At 46.8% G+C, this 17,196-nt stretch overlaps 1 protein-coding gene, 1 long non-coding RNA gene and 1 pseudogene across 3 annotated transcripts in view; 1 reads left to right on the forward strand and 2 right to left on the reverse strand.

The window, feature by feature from the left end:
- The window catches only part of LOC112069826 (DDB1- and CUL4-associated factor 1-like), a 29,052-nt pseudogene extending 23,008 nt beyond the window's left edge, over positions 1-6,044 (reverse strand).
- On the forward strand, positions 3,582-3,880 carry LOC139024168 (uncharacterized). 2 transcript variants are annotated; one of them, XR_011475460.1, is made up of 3 exons: positions 3,582-3,635; positions 3,678-3,754; positions 3,803-3,880. It is a non-coding gene; the product is annotated as an uncharacterized lncRNA (long non-coding RNA). The 2 variants fall into 2 exon arrangements; XR_011475459.1 differs by having other exon boundaries at positions 3,582-3,630.
- A 4,727-nt stretch (positions 6,045-10,771) lies between the features above and the next one.
- LOC112069827 (semaphorin-3D-like) overlaps positions 10,772-17,196 on the reverse strand; it is a 151,742-nt gene continuing 145,317 nt past the window's right edge. The window contains exons 17-18 of the mRNA XM_070438709.1: positions 12,415-12,548; positions 10,772-12,316 (exon numbers count right to left, since the gene is read on the reverse strand). Coding sequence (XP_070294810.1) covers positions 11,876-12,316; positions 12,415-12,548 — 575 coding nt within the window. The 3' untranslated portion in view covers positions 10,772-11,875. The remainder of the gene's footprint in view (positions 12,317-12,414; positions 12,549-17,196) is intronic.

Below are 17,196 nucleotides of genomic sequence, written 5' to 3' on the forward strand. Positions count from 1 at the left end.
ACGGTTTTATTTCCTATGACTACATTGTTATTCCCTTTAGGTGAATTGAAAAAGGGCTTGTCTTTTAGCCAGCTAGTCATTACCTTTAGAGAGAATAAGGGTTGTCTTTTAGCCAGCTATCATTACCTGTAGAGATATAGGGTGTCTTTTAGCCACGAGTATTACCGTAGAGAATAAGGGTTGTCTTTTACCCAGAGTCATTACCTGTGAGAGAATAAGGGTTGTCTTTTAGCCAGCGAGTATATTACCTGTAGAGAATAAGGGTTGTCTTTTTAGCCAGCTAGTCATTAGCCTGTAGAAGAGAATAGGGGTTGTTTTTTAGCCAGCTAGTCATTACCTGTAGAGAATAAGGGTTGTGTTTTTTACGCCAGCGAGTCATTACCTGTAGAGAATAAGGGTTGTTTTGTAGCCAGCTAGTCATTACTGTAGAGGATAAGGGTTGTTTTGTACCAGCTAGTCATTACCTGTAGAGATAAGGGTTGGTTTTTAGCCAGCTAGTCATTACTGTAGAGAATAAGGGTTGTTTTTTAGCCAGCTAGTCATTACCTGTAGAGAATAAGGGTGTGTTTTTTAGCCAGCTAGTCATTACCTGTAGAGAGAATAGGGTTGTTTTTTAGCCAGCTAGTCATTACCTGTAGAGAATAAGGTTGTTTTTAGCCAGCGAGTCATTACCTGTAGAGAATAAGGGTTGTTTTGTAGCCAGCTAGTCATTACCTGTAGAGGATAAGGGTTGTTTTGTAGCCAGCTAGTCATTACCTGTAGAGGATAAGGGTTGTTTTTTAGCCAGCTAGTCATTACCTGTAGAGAATAAGGGTTGTTTTGTAGCCAGCTAGTCATTACCTGTAGAGAATAAGGGTTGTTTTGTAGCCAGCTAGTCATTACCTGTAGAGATAAGGGTTGTTTTGTAGCCAGCTAGTCATTACCTGTTAGAGAATAAGGGTTGTTTTTGTAGCCAGCTAGTCATTACCTGCGGAGAATAAAGGAAACGGACTGAAAGCTCAAGGCGAAAGACGGTGCAGAGAAACTCCTCTGGAAACAGAGAAGGGTTAGGAGACTCACAACATGAGCGTCTCTATAGCTGACAGTAGCAATCAGCTGTGTCTGTGTGTCTGTGATAAGACCAGGCCGGCTTCTGCTCACAGAGAGATAGGGTCTGGTGTTGTTGTAACGGATGTCGTTTGCGCCCTCTCTCTGCTCTCTCTGCTCTCTTCTGCTCTCTCGCTCTCTCTGCTCTCTCTCTCTGCTCTCTCTCTCTCTCTCTCTCCTTCTCTGCTCTCTCTTATCTCTGCTCCTCTCTCTCTCTGCTCTCTCTCTCTCTCTCTTCTGCTCTATCTGATCTCGCTCTCTCTTGCTCTTGCAAAGTAATGTTGATAATATTTCCCATTTAGCTTAGTTTTGTTTTGTCTTTCGTACCAGGTCATGTGTCTTCTCAGTCATGTTGACACTGGTCTACTACTGTTGCTTTAATGTATTGTTGTTCTGATTAATATTGTTGTTGTAGCTGTTATTAATGGTAATCCCATGTCCACTACTACTATTATTATTRCTGTTARTCCCACCATTTATTTATATATAAATATATATATATTTTGTGTATATATATACATATATATTTTATTKAAATTTTTCGATATGTATACTTTGACAATGTAAGTAATAATAACTTGCCATGTCAATAAAGTCAATTGAATTGAATTGAAATTGAATTGAGAGAGAGAGAGAGAGAGAGAGAAGAGAGGGGTCCAGTCCCTACCTCCTGGTAATCTCCTAGGGGTGTGAGGTACTGGAGGATGAGACGTTGCTCTATAGCAGGGGTGAGGGGGTACAGCCGGTAGTTACCCCCAATCACCCAGGAGCTCATCTCTGACCAGCTACTGTTAGACTGGTCACTACCGGTAGTGCAGGACAATCCTCTCTCTGGATCCATGGAAGAAGTGGTGAAGTGGACTTTCTGTGTGGATTCACACAAAGAGGTTACTTATCCCCTCAAAAAACAGCCCTTTCATTTGCAGCTGTATATGAAAACAATACACAAGAACCAGTACAACAAAAAGGGGTGCGAGTCTGAAAAAGCCCTGGTCAAAAAAAGATTCCACTGCAGGGTAGTGCAACATAAAGTATATTATTTCAGAAAACAGCCTGTTGGATCTCACCTGTTTAGCTTTCCTTCCATTCTCCCTGGCTGTGGCTGTTCTCTTCCTCCCCAGGCCTCCTCCAGACTCCTGCCCTCTGGTTTCAGGCTCTCCCAGGCTGGTCTCGGGGCCTGGTGTCGGGCAGGGACCTGGCTGGTACAGGGGGTCTGGAATGGGCTTCACCGATACACAGCTGCTGGTCTTCTGGGCCTTACCTAAGTGGAACGACGGCTTGGGTCTGGACCACGCAGGCCTGCTACAACTACTACTACTACTACATGTTGTCTCTCTTCCTCTCTCCTTTTTCTTCTTCTCCTCTTCCTCCTCCTCCTCCTCCATGTTATCTGTTGCTGTATTCTGAGATGTACTGCCCTCTTCCTCAGTGGCGTCTCCGTCTTTAGGTTCCTCTTCTACAGACTGGAGGGACTGAGACGTCTTCTTAGGACCGGGGTGTTTTAAATCCAGACGACTCTTTGATTCTTTATCCTGCAGCTCACGTAGCCGCATCAGCATCAGTGGCACCTGAGACACCAAGGATCACATTGAAGCATCGTCTATGAACAACAACAACAACAACAATGTGTGCCTGTGTACACGAACCAGTTTAGAGTTGTCATCCCGGTAGTTGGTAGCTATTTCCTGGTTCTCCATCGCTCTAGCCAGTAGTCCTGTAGCATAGATACACAGAGGCAGCTCTGCCTCCTGGGCCCATTTAAACAGCTTCTCAACCAGACCCTCCTGTTTCAACACACACACACACACACACACACACACACACACACACACACACACACAGTTAGTCTAGAGAGCACATCCACAGCATGTCAAAACAGGGCTTTACAACATTCACAAGGGGACTGTGTCCGTGTCGGGCAAATGACTGGTTTCTGTAATGGATCCAATTACATTTCTAACTATGATGTTTAGGTACAAATGACAGCAGCGTTCCTTCTAGATTAAATCATCTTATGACCGCGGGGGGGGGGCATTGGAGCTATCAAGGATTATCCTGCCTGACAATCGTAGGAAATGACTGAATGACAGTACCTCCTCCTTAACACCACACTGTCTGAATGAACATACAGTACCTTCTCCTGAACACCACAGCTGTCTGAATGACATACAACCTTCTCCTGCTAACACCCACACTGCTAAGACAGTACAGTAACCTTCTCCTGTAACACCACCAGCTGTGCCAGAAGACAGTACCTTCTCCTGTAACACCACAGCCTTCTGAATGACAGTACAGTATACCTTCTCCTTGTACAACACCACAGCTTACTGAATGACAGTACATACTTCTTCCTGAACACCACAACTGTCGAATGACAGTACAGTACTTTCTCTTGTAACACCACCAGCTGTCAGAATTACACGTACCTTCTCCTGTAACACCACAGCTGTCTGAATACAGTAACAGTACTTCTCCTGTAAACCACACTGTCTGACATGACAGTACAGTACCTTCTCCTGTAACACCACAGCTGTCTCAATGACAGTACAGTACCTTCTCCTGTAACACCACACTGTCTGATGACAGTACAGTACCCTTCTCCTGTAACACCACAGCTGTCAGAATGACAGTACCTTCTCCTGTAACACCACAGCTGTCTGAATGAACAGTCCACTACCTGTCTCCTGTAAACCACCACAGTCTTCTGAATGACAAGTACAGTACCTTCTCCTGTAACACCACAGCTGTCTGAATGACAGTACAGTACCTTCTCCTGTAACACCACAGCTGTCTAATGACGATACACCTTCTCCTGTAACACCACAGCTTCAGAGAGCATACAGTCCTCTCCTGTAACACCACAGCGATGAACAGTAACCAATACTCTCCGTAACACACTCAATGACAGTACAGTACCTTGCTCCTCTTAAACACCACAACTGATACGAAATGCGACAGATACTTCCCTGTAACACCACACTTCTGAATGACAGTTACAGTACCTTCTCCTTAACACCAACAGCTTCAATGACAGCATACCATCCTCCTGTAAACACAAGCTGTCAAAAATACATACATACCTTCTCCTGTAACACACAAGCTGTCAGAATGACGAACAGTACCCTCCCTCCTGGAACCACCACAGCTGTCTAATGACAGTACAGTTATTTCTGTAAAAGACAACACACGCTGTTCAGACAGCTCTCTACTGTCATCACATAGCTATTCAGCAACTAGAGGGAGTCAGAGACACGGGTTACACACACAGCTCTCTACTGGTCATCACATAGCTATTCAGCAACTAGAGGGGTAGAGGTCAGACACAGGTTAACACAAGCTCCCTACTGTCATCACATACTATTCAGCACTAGAGGAGGGGTCAGAGGTCAGACACAGGTTAAAACAACTCTCTACTGGTCATCACATAGTTATCACAACTAGAGGGAGAGGTCAGACACAGGGTTAACACACAGCTCTCTACTGGTCATCACATAGCTATTCAGCAACTAGAGGGAGGGGTCAGACACAGGGTTAACACACAGCTCTCTACTGGTCATCACATAGCTATTCAGCAACTAGAGGGAGAGGTCAGACACAGGGTTAACACACACAGCTCCCTACTGGTCATCACATAGCTATTCAGCAACTAGAGATCAGACACAGGGTTAACAGAGAGTCACAGACCTCAGCAGTCTAATTAACGTCATAGAAGAAGTGTAGTTCAATGTGTATTGACAGTAGCCTCGATTCGTACCGCATTTGTGAAGTCGTCATTCTTGAAGAGGATTTTGAGTAAATGTCCCAACATGCATTCTGGATCTGCTCGTCCTGGATGTCGGTCATCAAACGGGTCAGGATCAGCTTTGTGATACTCCTCTGTCTCGCGCTCTACCAGCTCAGAGATCCTAACACACACAGAGAAAACAGGAATTATCAACTGGCTGTCATATGAAGAATAGAAGATGACTTTTGTAAATGTCTACATGATCGCAATGCAGCAGCAACGGATGGACCTAAACAGCGCAACAGCAACAGGCCTATACAAAAAAGACATCGCCAGTAAATCCACTGAAGTCTCCCACTAGTCTTCTCCATTATTAGCTAGTTGGTGTTACTGACTTGGTGAGGATGGAGACCAGGTCGTCAGTGGTTCCTTGCTGCTCCGTTTCCCATTGGTCCAGCAGAGAGGTCAGCTCTGCCTTGGCGTCCACCAGCGCAGCAGGGGAGGCCATGGTTTCTTTACCTGAGAGAGGGAGAGAAGGAGGGCACAGAGTGTGAGAGAGAGAGAGAGAAAATGTACAATACAGGATGATTAAGTTCTGCGATGGTACATGAGAGACAACTCGACGTGTGTTTACCCCTGTTTACCCAGACTCTGATATTAGATCTTGATGTCATCCTGCCATTTCACTCTCTGCAAATGTCTAGATTAACGTTAAGAGTGAAAACAGTAGTTAACGTTCGCTGGCAAGTTCCTAAAGTAACTCGTTAGCTACTCGATGTCGAGGACTGAACTGATCAACGTAGTTTGATCAAGCTTACTAGTTACGTCACTTTAGGCTGGCTAATTAGCTACTTGGACAAACGACGTGACGTAACCTAACTAGTCAGTCGACGGGAGGAATACTGAGTAACTAGCTAGCTAAGAAGTTAACGTTAGATGTCTAACTACGAGTAGTTAAGTGGAGGAGAAACAAGATAAGTGGGTCAATGTGGTAGCTCTAGCTAGCAAAAAGTAATCCAACAGGTGGCTAGCTAACTGACGTTAGCTACAGTGGCATTGTTTGTGTGGAAACAACTTGGCGTAATTAACATTCCTAGCCAAATGTTTTGTAAATTAGCGTAGCAAGCTAGGCTGCTTTTGACTTCTTCCTAACTCATACTAGGTGCAGCGTATATAGCTAGCCAGTTAGCACACTTTCAGATCACTGGATTGTTTAACACTGTGTCCCCAACACAAGCCAGCAAACGTTACCGAGCATGCACGAGTCGCGCATACCGAAAAACAAGGAGTCGTGTCACGGCAGGATCACTCAAGTTCACTGCTTTTAAACATCCGGATTGCCTACCTTTTTGTTGCAGAAGACAACTGTAGCTCAAGCGTATTGTTGTGAATTTGACGAATAGGGTGGTATGAAGGGGGGGAAAACGATCTATTAATATAAGCGAAAGTTTCACATGTTTATTTGGCAAACTTCACTCACGGTAGCACGCTGGAAACGTCACAGACAGATGTCGACTTTTGATGACGTCATCAACGTTTTATTCCGCTCTATTCTATCTCCTTATTATAGTTCTAACTTTGTATTTATACTTTTTTTTTAATCAGCAAGATATTTATAGATTTAAAAAAATAAAGAAAAACAATCACTACAATCGTGTGATTAAAGAAATAGACATATATTGTGTAAATAGTTAGTCATCATGACATGGAACAGTGTCAGTCTGCGGGATGTTCATTCAGGAATATATTATCGAGTTTATTTACTTAGCTAATCAATTGTTTGTATGTGAATTGGGTGGCTTTTAAATTATAGTCATACTTGCAATTATTTAGTTAGTTCAACAATGTGTGGACCTATCTCATGAAGAGAAAGGTAATGTGTCCAAATTCTGAAATGAATCGTTCCTTATAAACATAGCAGTCTTACCTCCATAAAGAAAGGCGTTATGACATGAAATTATGATACTACATTCTATGCTAATGAATCACCAAACCATTCCCTTTCGTGATGTGTAGAGAAGCAACATACTAGTAGCTACTGGAAGGGTGTCTCACTGAAAAAGGTCCCAAACTGCTTTTTAATATACACCTTTGACTCATAAATAAAGATAACGTACACATAAATATGATAAATAAACTGCAACCTTGCTTAAATGATGACAGTACTACGTAATGAAAAACAAATTACAAGTCTACAAGTCACTTGTGTAGTGTACAAAAACCAACAGTAGATGGTGATAACTATACGATAAACAACAAGTTACACGGTGGAACCGTGTCCATTCGGTGAGCACAAGACGTTGGAAATGCGTTTTTTTTTCAATGTTCAGTCGTTTGCACTAGGGTGTGATACCCCGTCGGTAACACTACTGTTGAATTATGAGATCTGTGCTGATTACCAGAGCTTATCAAATTATAGACCATTTTGAAAATTAATTTAAAAAAAATAGAAAACAAAGATTTCTTAATTGCACGTCTTCACACCCGAGTTAATACCTGGTGGAAGCACCGTTGGCAGCCATTACAGCTGTGAATCATTGTGAATACGATTCTACCAACTTTTTTTTCAACTCTTTGGGCAAAATACACCAAGTGTACAAAACATTAAGAACACATTCCTAATATTGAGTTGCACCCCCCCCCCCTTCAATTGTCTCAAGGTTTAAAAATCCTTATTTAACTTGTCTCTTCCCCTTAATTGACACTGACTGAAGTGAATTTAACAAGTGACATCAATAAGGGGATCAAAGATTTCACCAGGATTCATCTGGACAGTTTTTTTTTGGGGGGGGGGTCAAAATTCCTCAAGCTCAGTAAATTGGTTGGGGAGTCATTGATGGACAGAAATATTCAAACCATATCTTTGATTTTCAAACAGATTTTAAGTCAAGACTGAAACATTCAGGAACACTTAACACCTCTTAGAAAGCCATTCAGTGTCTAAAGAAATCTGAAAGGAGAAAAGCCCAGGTCAAAAGTTAGAGGAAAACCTGCCTCAGTGTGTACGTACGCGTGTGTGTGTTCATTCTCTCCAGATGCTGAGAACCTTTGATTTTCCCAGTCAAAAAACCCCCCCACACTGTCCACAGCTCTGTCTGAGGTCTGTCTGACAGACTGACTATTCAACCAGCGGCCTAATTGATACAGGATGCCATGCCATCTAGAAATGTTAGCCTTTAGGGCTCTATTCAATCTGCACTGCGGAAGTTCAGCTTTAGCGTAATTGAAATGTAAAGGCAGGAGAATGCATTCACAGTAAACAATGTATATGTCAGCTCAAATCGGAAATGACCTTTACATCTAGGAATCTGTAACGCTTCAAGCTTCAAAGCCCTACATCTTTTGGAATTAGATCAATTTTTGTATGTTTCCTTCAGGTTTATCTGTCTGTATATAAAAAACTATCACTAGATGGTTTCAGAGAGACAAACCATCACATTTTGGTTGCATAACGAGATATATCCACCTCACTCTCAGAGAAGAAAAGTAGCACTGCAAGGTTTTACACAGTCAAATGTGACAAATAATTAATTTTTTTAAATAAAGAGCTGTACAAATGATACATCCAACATAAAAAATTATACATGTATATACAGTGGGGAGAACAAGTATTTGATACACTGACGATTTTGCAGGTTTTCCTACTTACAAAGCATGTAGAGGTCTGTACTTTTTATCATAGGTACACTTCAACTGCGAGAGAAGGAATCTAAAACAAAAATCCAGAAAATCACATTGTATGATTTTTAAGTAATTAATTTGCATTTTATTGCATGACATAAGTATTTGATACATCAGAAAAGCAGAACTGAATATTTGGTACAGAAACCTTAGTTTGCAATTACAGAGATCATACGTTTCCCTGTAGTTCTTTGACCAGGTTTGCACACGAACTGCAGCAGGGATTTTGGCCCAACTCCTCCATACAGACCTCTTCCAGATCCTTCAGGTTTCGGGGCTGTCGGCTGGGCAATATGGCTTTCGGCTCCCTCCAAAGATTTCCTATTGGGTTCAGGTCTGGGAGACTGGCTAGGCCACTCCAGGACCTTGAGATGCTTCTTACGGAGCCACTCTTAGTTGCCTGGCTGTGTGTTTCGGGTCGTTGTCATGCTGGAAGACCCAGCACGACCATCTTCAATGCTCTTAACTGAGGGAAGGAGGTTGTTGGTCAAGATCTCGCGATACATGGCCCATCATCCTCTCCTCAATACGGTGGCAGTCGTCCTGTCCCTTTGCAGAAAAGCATCCCAAAGAATGATGTTTCCACCTCCCATGCTTCACGGTTTGGGATGGTGTTCTTGGGGTTGTACTCATCCTTCTATTCCTCCAAAGCACGGCGAGTGGAGTTAGAGCAAAAAGCTCTATTTTTGTCTCATCAGACCACATGACCTTCTCCCATTCCCTCTGGATTCATCCAGATGGTCATTGCAAACTTCAGACGGGCCTGGACATGCGCTGGCTTGAGCAGGGGGACCTTGCGTGCGCTGCAGGATTTTAAATCCATGACGGCGTAGTGTGGTTACCTAATGGTTTTTTTTGAGACTGTGGTCCAGCTCTCTTCAGGTCTTGACCAGGTCCTGCCGTGTAGTTCTGGGGCTGATCCCTCACATTCCTCCATGATCATTTGATGCCCCACGAGGTGAGATCTTGCATGGAGCCCCAGACGAGGGGTGATTGACCGTCATCCTTGAACTTCTCTCATTTTCTAAATAATTGTGCCAACAGTTGTTGCCTTCTACCAAGCTGCTTGCCTATTGTCCTGTAAGCCCATCCCAGCCTTGTAACAGGTCTACAATTTATCCCTGATGTCCTTAACACAGCTCTCTGGTCTTGCCATTGTGGAGAGGTTGGAGTCTGTTTGATTTGAGTGTGTGGACAGGTGTCTTTTATACAGGTAACGAGTTCAAACAGGTGCAGTTAATACAGGTAATGAGTGGAGAACAGGAGGGCTTCTAAGAAAAACTCACAGCGTCTGTGAGAGCCGGAATTCTTACTGGTTGGTAGGTGATCAAATACTTATGTCATGCAATAAAATGCAAATTAATTACTTAAAAATCATACAATGTGATTTTCTGGATTTTTGTTTTAGATTCCGTCTCTCACAGTTGAAGTGTACCTATGATAAAAATGACAGACCTCTACATGCTTTGTAAGTAGGAAAACCTGCAAAATCGGCAGTGTATCAAATACTTGTTCTCCCCACTGTATATATATACACTGTAGTTAAACAGGATTTAAGTAATATGAGATTCTGGTCAAAATTTGTACACTATATAGGGAACATAGTGTCATTTGGGATGAGGCCTAAATCTAACCAAACACTATAGAATGAGGCTAGATTCATGTGTTGAATTTACATGTTAAATATACAGGATAAGAACATTCCAGCTAAACAATGGATATACAGCGCTTTGCACCTCAACCAATTGTTATACACATTGAAAATCTATGAGGACAGAGATACTTTACACAAAGGTACCCATAAGCATTTATTTCTGATGAAAAAACAGGTGAGAAATTGGTGGATATAGCGTTTTGTAAATAAACTCTTTTGGAATTTATATGTTAAATATACAGGATAAGAACATTCCAGCTAAACACTGTATATATAGTGTTTTGCAACAAAACCAGTTGTTATATACATCTGAAATAAACTATTTTTTGAATTTATCTGAAATAAACTCTTCAAATGTAAAGGAGGCTTCTCTCAGTGTTGTTGTCCACAGGACCAGGAAATGAAATGTTTCTCCTCTTCTCTGCCAGGAAGGAAGGAAGGAAAATAAAGAGATGGAGGGAACATCCTTGGTTGTGCAACAGAGTGGTCCAACTCATTTCCCCTCACAGCTCTGAAGTTCCAGAACACCTGTGGTTGTGATGATTGTAATACTGCTGAGGAGTAAATAAACATCTGTGGCTTGACAGCGAATTCCCCCCCCCCCGCCCTCAACACATGTGGCGGAGAACGGTCTGTCCGGTTTTTATTAGGTAACAAACTCACCAGTCCAGAGTGCAATAACAAACGTTTCGGGTCAAAATCCTGTCTACACAGAATACAGGGGATGATTGAGGAGTAATATAAATCTAACATATCTATCATACACATTATTCTGTGGACAAAGGTTAACTGATAATAATAATATTAAGCTTATATACTGAGTGGACAAAACATTAGGAACACCTGCTTTTTCCATGACATAGACTGACCAGGTGAATCCAGGTGATCAGCTATGATCCCTTATTGATGTCACTTGTTAAATCCAAAGGGTGGCTATTTGAAGAATCTCAAATATAAAATATATTTTGATTTAACACTTTTTTTGGTTACTACATGATTCCATATGTGCTATTTCATAGTTTTGATGTCTTCACTATTATTCTATAATGTATAAAATAGTAAAAATAAAGAAAAACCCTTGAATGAGTAGGTGTTCTAAAACTTTTGACCTGTAGTGTATCTGTGCCATTCAGAGGGTGAAGGGGGGAAGACAAAATATGTAAGTGCCTTTGAATGGGGTATGGTAGTAGGTGCCAGGCGCACCGGTTTGTGTCAAGAACTGCATCGCTGCTGGGTTTTTCACACAACAGTTTCCCGTGTGGAACAAGAGTGGTCCACCACCCAAAAGGACATCCAGCCAACTTGACACAACTGTGGGAAGTATTGGGAGTCAACATGGGCCAGCATCCCTGTGGAACGCTTTCAACAGCTTGTAGAGTCCATCCCCAGACAAATTGAGGCTGTTCTGAGGGAAAAGAGGGGGGGGTACAACTCAATATTAGGAAGGGGTTCTTAATGTTTTGTCTGTTCAAATAAAGGCTGTATTACTGTATGCACATTCTCTTTATATCCAAAGCTACTTTCTGATTCTCCACCCTTTTCCAGAAGTGTGCCCTTGCACACTACCTGTCATGGATTTCAAGGCATAGGCTCGGTGTAAGCACTGGCTGGGAGGGAGTTTTTATACCATTGATAAATCCATGCGTGAAAGTGTGCAAGTGCACATATCAGGAGAAACGTGGAGAACTAGGACTCAGCCAACGTCTCTGTCCATCCCCATCCCCAGCTGGTCATTGTAGTGGGGTGGAGTCATGCCGTCGTACCCTGGCCTTGCCGTTGTCCACCTGGCTCTGTTTCCACTTCAACTGGCGTAGCTTCTTCTTCTCCCGGTACCACAGCTGCTCACAGTACTCGTTTGCGCTCATGCTAGCCATGCCCACCATGTGCAGGTCCTTATAGTTCCTGAGGAGCTTGGTGTGTCTCTGGGTGTGGCTCCCAGGACCTCCAGGGCCCCCCCTCAGCCCTGCCCCTCCGGCCCCAGGATCAGATGCCCTGGCCTGGGATGCTGTCATGCTCTGCTGGGGTATAACCTGGAGGTTGTAGCGGGCCTGGACCTGGGAGAAGGAGTGCTCCAGGGTGGTACAGCTGTAGAGGCCAGCGTCCCCTGGCTCCAGTCGCTGAACCAGAAGACCCCGCTTCATGTGGACCATACGATCCTCACTCTGGAGCAGCTGGACAAGGACAGCAGGGCAAGACAAGAAAACGGTTCATTATTAGATGAATATTAGTCAGTGATTCAATTATAAATGAGAAGATCAATGTCCCTCACCTCTCTGCTAGTGCGAGTGTGTGACGGCTGAACTGTCCACTTGACTGTAGCCTGTTGGGATCTGGGCATACACTCTAGGAAGGTTGAGCTGCTCTGCACCCCATAGATCACCTTCAGCTCCACTGACTCAGAACCTAGAAGGCAGGAAACAGGAGCAGTTAAAAGTTATGTTATTGCATTTATAATAGCCTCTCGTGGCAGAATGTGCGCATACTGGGGGAACACAAGATCTGATTCAGAGTTCTGGGGGGGGACAAGATCTGGTTCAGAGTTCTGGGGGGGGACACGATCTGATTCAGAGTTCTGGGGGAACACAGATCTGATTCAGAGTTCTGGGGGGGACACACGATTCTGATTCAAGTTCTGGGGGGGGACACGATCTGATTCAGAGTTCTGGGGGGACACGATCTGATTCAGATTTGGGGGACACACGATCTGATTTCTGTCACGCCCTGGCCTTAGTATTCTTGGTTTTCTTATTATTTAGTTAGGATCAGGTCTACGGGTGTGACATGGGGTATGTTTGTGTTTTGGGTGATTATATGGTAAAGGGGTGTTTGGTTTTGTGTGTGTGGTTTTGTGTTGAGTGAATATGTCTAGGTATGTCTATGGTTTAGTGAGGGTTTTCTAAGGTATGTCTATGGTTGCCTGAGTGGTTCTCAATCGAGAGACAGATGTCTTTCATTTGTCTCTGATTGGAGCCATATTTTAGGCAGCCATAGGCATCATGTTTTTTGGGTCATTGTCTAAGTCTGTGTCTAGGTCTTAGGTCTGTGTCAAGATTGCATGTTTTGCATTATCGGTTATAGCTTCACGGGCATCGATTTGTTGTTTGCTTCGTTGGTTCATCTTCTAATAAAGAGAGATGATTTTTCACACGCTGCGCCTTGGTCCGCTTCTCTCCCTTTGTCGACGAGCAGAGAGTGACCCACAATTCGGACCAAGGCAAGCGTCGAAAGGAGGGAACCAGAGCCAGTTTTTCGGATATTGGAGGTGAGCAATGGGATTGATAAGAGACTTGTTAAGGATTTATTGAGGAGTTTGGAGGAGAGTGAAAAGAGGGAGCTGCTGTGTTGGTGCGTGAGGCACGACATCCACCCGACAGAGGCGTGTGCGGGATGTGATGTTACCTGAGTCAGTTCTCCATGCTCGTCCTGAGTTGCGTGCTAACCGTCTGGGATTGACCAAGTACACGCACCAGGCTCCTGTGCATCTCCAGACAAGTCCTGTGCATCCTGGTTGCTGCTCCCCGCACTGGCCCGGGATGCGTGTCTCCAGCCCGTGCCACCAGTTCCGGCACCACGCACTAGGTCTAAAGGTGCGTCTCAGGGTCCAGTATGCCCTGTTCCTTCTCCCGCACTAGCCTTGAGAGGCGTGTTCCCAGCCCGGTACCACCAGTGCCGGCACCACGCACTAGGCCGAATGCTTATCAGGGTCCAGTATGCCCTGTTCATCTCCCCGCACTACCTTCAGGTGCGTGTCCCCAGCCCGGTACATCCAGCTCCCGGCACCACGCACCCAGGCCTATAGTGATCTCAGCGCCAGAGACTGCCAGTCTGCCCCGAGCCGTCAGAGCTGCCAGTCTGCCTCGAGCGTCAGAGCTGCCAGTCTGCCTCGAGCCGTCAGAGCTGCCAGTCTGCCCCGAACCGTCAGAGCTGCCAGTCTGTCCCGAGCCGTCAGAGCCGTCAGAGCGTCAGTGCCCGAGTCAGTTCTGCCCCGAGTCGTCAGAGCTGCCAGTCTGCCCCGAGTCGTCAGAGCTGCCAGTCTGCCCCGAGTCGTCAGAGCTGCCAGTCTGCCCCGAGCTGCAGTGCGTCGAGCTGCCAGTCTGCCCGAGCCGTCAGAGCTGCCAGTCTGCCCCGAGCCGTCAGAGCTGCCAGTCTGCCCCGAGCCGTCAGAGCTGCCCGTCTGCCAAGCGCCGTCAGAGCTGCCCGTCTACCCAGCGCCATCTGAGCCACGTCTACCCGCCATCTGACGCACCACTGACCAAGCAGCGCATCTGAGCCATCCGTCTACCCAGCGCCATCTGAGCCATCCGTACCAGCATGACTCCGTCTACCCAGCGCCATCTGAGCCATCCGTCTACCAGCGCCATCTGAAGCCATCCGTCTACCGCAGCGCATCTGAGCCATCCGTACCCAGCGCCATCTGTGCCATCCGTCTACCCAGCGCCATCTTGCCATCCGTCTACCGCCCATCTGACGCCATCCGTCTACCCAGCGCCAGCTAGCCGCCCCGTCTGTCCGAGCCGTCAGCCAGCCATGACCAGCCAGAGCGTCGCCAGCCATTGACCAGCCAGAGCCGTCCGCCAGCCATGACCAGCCAGACCGTCCGCCAGCCATGAACCAGCCAGAGCCGTCCGCCAGCCATGACCAGCCCGAGCCGTCGCCAGCCATGACCAGCAGAGCCGTCCGCCCAGCCATGACCAGCCAGAGCCGTCCGCCAGCCATGACCAGCCAGAAGCCGTCCGCCAGCCATGACCAGCCAGAGCCGTCCGCAGCCATGACCAGCCAGAGCCGTCCGCCAGCCATGCCAGCCAGTAGCCGTCGCAGGCCATGACGCAGCCAGAGCCGTCCGTCAGCCATGACCAGCCAGGAGCGTCCGTCATGCCATGACCCAGCCAGAGCCGCCGCAGCCATGACCAGCAGAGCCGTCGCCAGCCATGACCAGCCAGAGCCGTCCCCAGCCATGACCAGCCAGAGCCGTCCGCCAGCCATTGATTCAGCCCGAGCCGTCCGCCAGCCATGACCAGCCCGAAGCCGTCCGCCAGCCAGACCAGCCCGAGCCGTCCGCCAGCCGATCGACCAGCCCGAGCCGTCCGCCAGCCATGACCAGCCGAGCGCCCGCCAAGCCATGAGCAGCCAGAGCCGCCCGCCAGCTATGAGCAGCCAGAGCGCCCGCCAGCCATGAGCAGCCAGAGTCGCCCGCCAGCCATGAGCAGCCAGAGTCGCCCGCCAGCCATGGGCACCAGAGTCGCCGCCAGCATATGAGCGAGCCAGGAGTCGCCCGCCAGCCATGAGCACCAGAGTCGCCCGCCAGCCATGAGCAGCCAGAGTCGCCCGCCAGCCAGGGCACCAGGAGGCGTCCCGCCAGCACATGTGAGCAGGCCAGAGTCGCCCGCCAGCCAGGAGCAGCCAGAGTCGCCCGCCAGGCCAGGGAGACAGCCAGAGTCGCCGCCAGCCAGGAGCAGCCAAGAGCTCGCCCGCCAGCCAGGAGCAGCGCAGAGTCCCGCAGCCAGGAGCAGCCGAGTCGCCCGCCAGCCGGAGCAGCAAGATCGCCGCCAGCCAGAGCAGCCAGAGTCGCCCGCCAGCCAGGAGGCAGCCGAGTCCTCCCGCGCCAGCCAAGGAGCAGCCAGAGTCGCCCGCCAGCCAGGAGCAGCCAGAGTCGCCCGCAGCCAGGAAGCTAGCAGAGTCGCCCGCCAGCCAGGAGCAGCCAGATGGTGCGCCGCCAAACCAGGGATCGGCTGAATCCCGCCATTCAGCCATGATTCTACCAGAGACACCGAAAGCGGAAATCGACTATGGTGGAGTGGTGGCCACGTCCTGCACCCGAGCCGCCGCCATATTAAGGCCCACCCGGTGCCTCCCCTTTCTGTGTCAGGGTTGCGGCCGGAGTCCGCGACCCTTTATTGGGGCTGAGTCTGTCACGCCCTGGCCTTAGTATTCTTGGTTTTCTTTATTATTTTAGTTAGGTCAGGGTGTGACATGGGGTATGTTTGTGTTTTGGGTGATTATATGGTAAAGGGGGTGTTGGGTTTTGTGTGTGGTTTTGTGTTGAGTGAATATGTCTAGGTATGTCTATGGTTTAGTGAGGGTTTCTAGGTATGTCTATGGTTGCCTGAGTGGTTCTCAATCAGAGACAGATGTCTTTCATTTGTCTCTGATTGGGAGCCATATTTTAGGCAGCCATAGGCATCATGTTTTTGTTGGGTCATTGTCTAAGTCTGTGTCTAGGTCTAGGTCTGTGTCAAGATTGCATGTTTTGCATTTAGTCGGTTATAGCTTCACGGTCATCGATTTGTTGTTTTGCTTCGTTGGTTCATCTTCTAATAAAGAGAAGATGTATTTTTCACACGCTGCGCCTTGGTCCGCTTTCTCTCCCTTTGTCGATCGTGACAGATTCAGAGTTCTGGGGAGACACGATCTGATTCAGAGTTCTGGGGGGACACACGATCTGATTCAGAGTTCTGTTTTGTGATCCTCCTTCAAAGGATTAGGTTAGGATTTGAGGAGGGTAAATTGCCCCTAGATCTGTGCCTCAGAGGGCAACTTGTACCTAGCTAGAGCTGTACAGTAGGTCCACTAGAGAGCGAACTAACGGTTCATCATCAGCTAAGCTTTCGGACACGATCATAGCATTGGATCATACCGAAGCTGTCTCTGCTACAGAGAGTCAACTAATACATTAACCTATGAGCAGTCACATCTAATCTCCAGACATTACAGCTGGTCTAGTACCGTACCACGAGACCACTTACATCATGGTAATACTGAACTGGAGGAAGCTGACTGGTGCTACAACGTACTGTAAACTAATATATTATGATCTAAGATGGAGAAAGAAGTGAACTAATCACATGAGCTAAGTTACAGTACATCAGACATGGTCCTAGGAGCCTAGTGAACTAAGGCAGGCTGGCCCTGTAACTTAGCGCAAACGAATACATTAAAAGCCGCATTCATATGAGTTAAGTTACCTACTGAGTTGAGACTGGCTGACGCTAGCTGCAGTAATATGAGTTACCTACTGAGTTGAGACTGGCTGACGCTAGCTGCAGTAATATGA

This window comes from Salvelinus sp. IW2-2015, unplaced genomic scaffold (assembly GCF_002910315.2).
Source record: "Salvelinus sp. IW2-2015 unplaced genomic scaffold, ASM291031v2 Un_scaffold1127, whole genome shotgun sequence".
Classification (NCBI taxonomy): Eukaryota; Metazoa; Chordata; class Actinopteri; order Salmoniformes; family Salmonidae; genus Salvelinus; species Salvelinus sp. IW2-2015.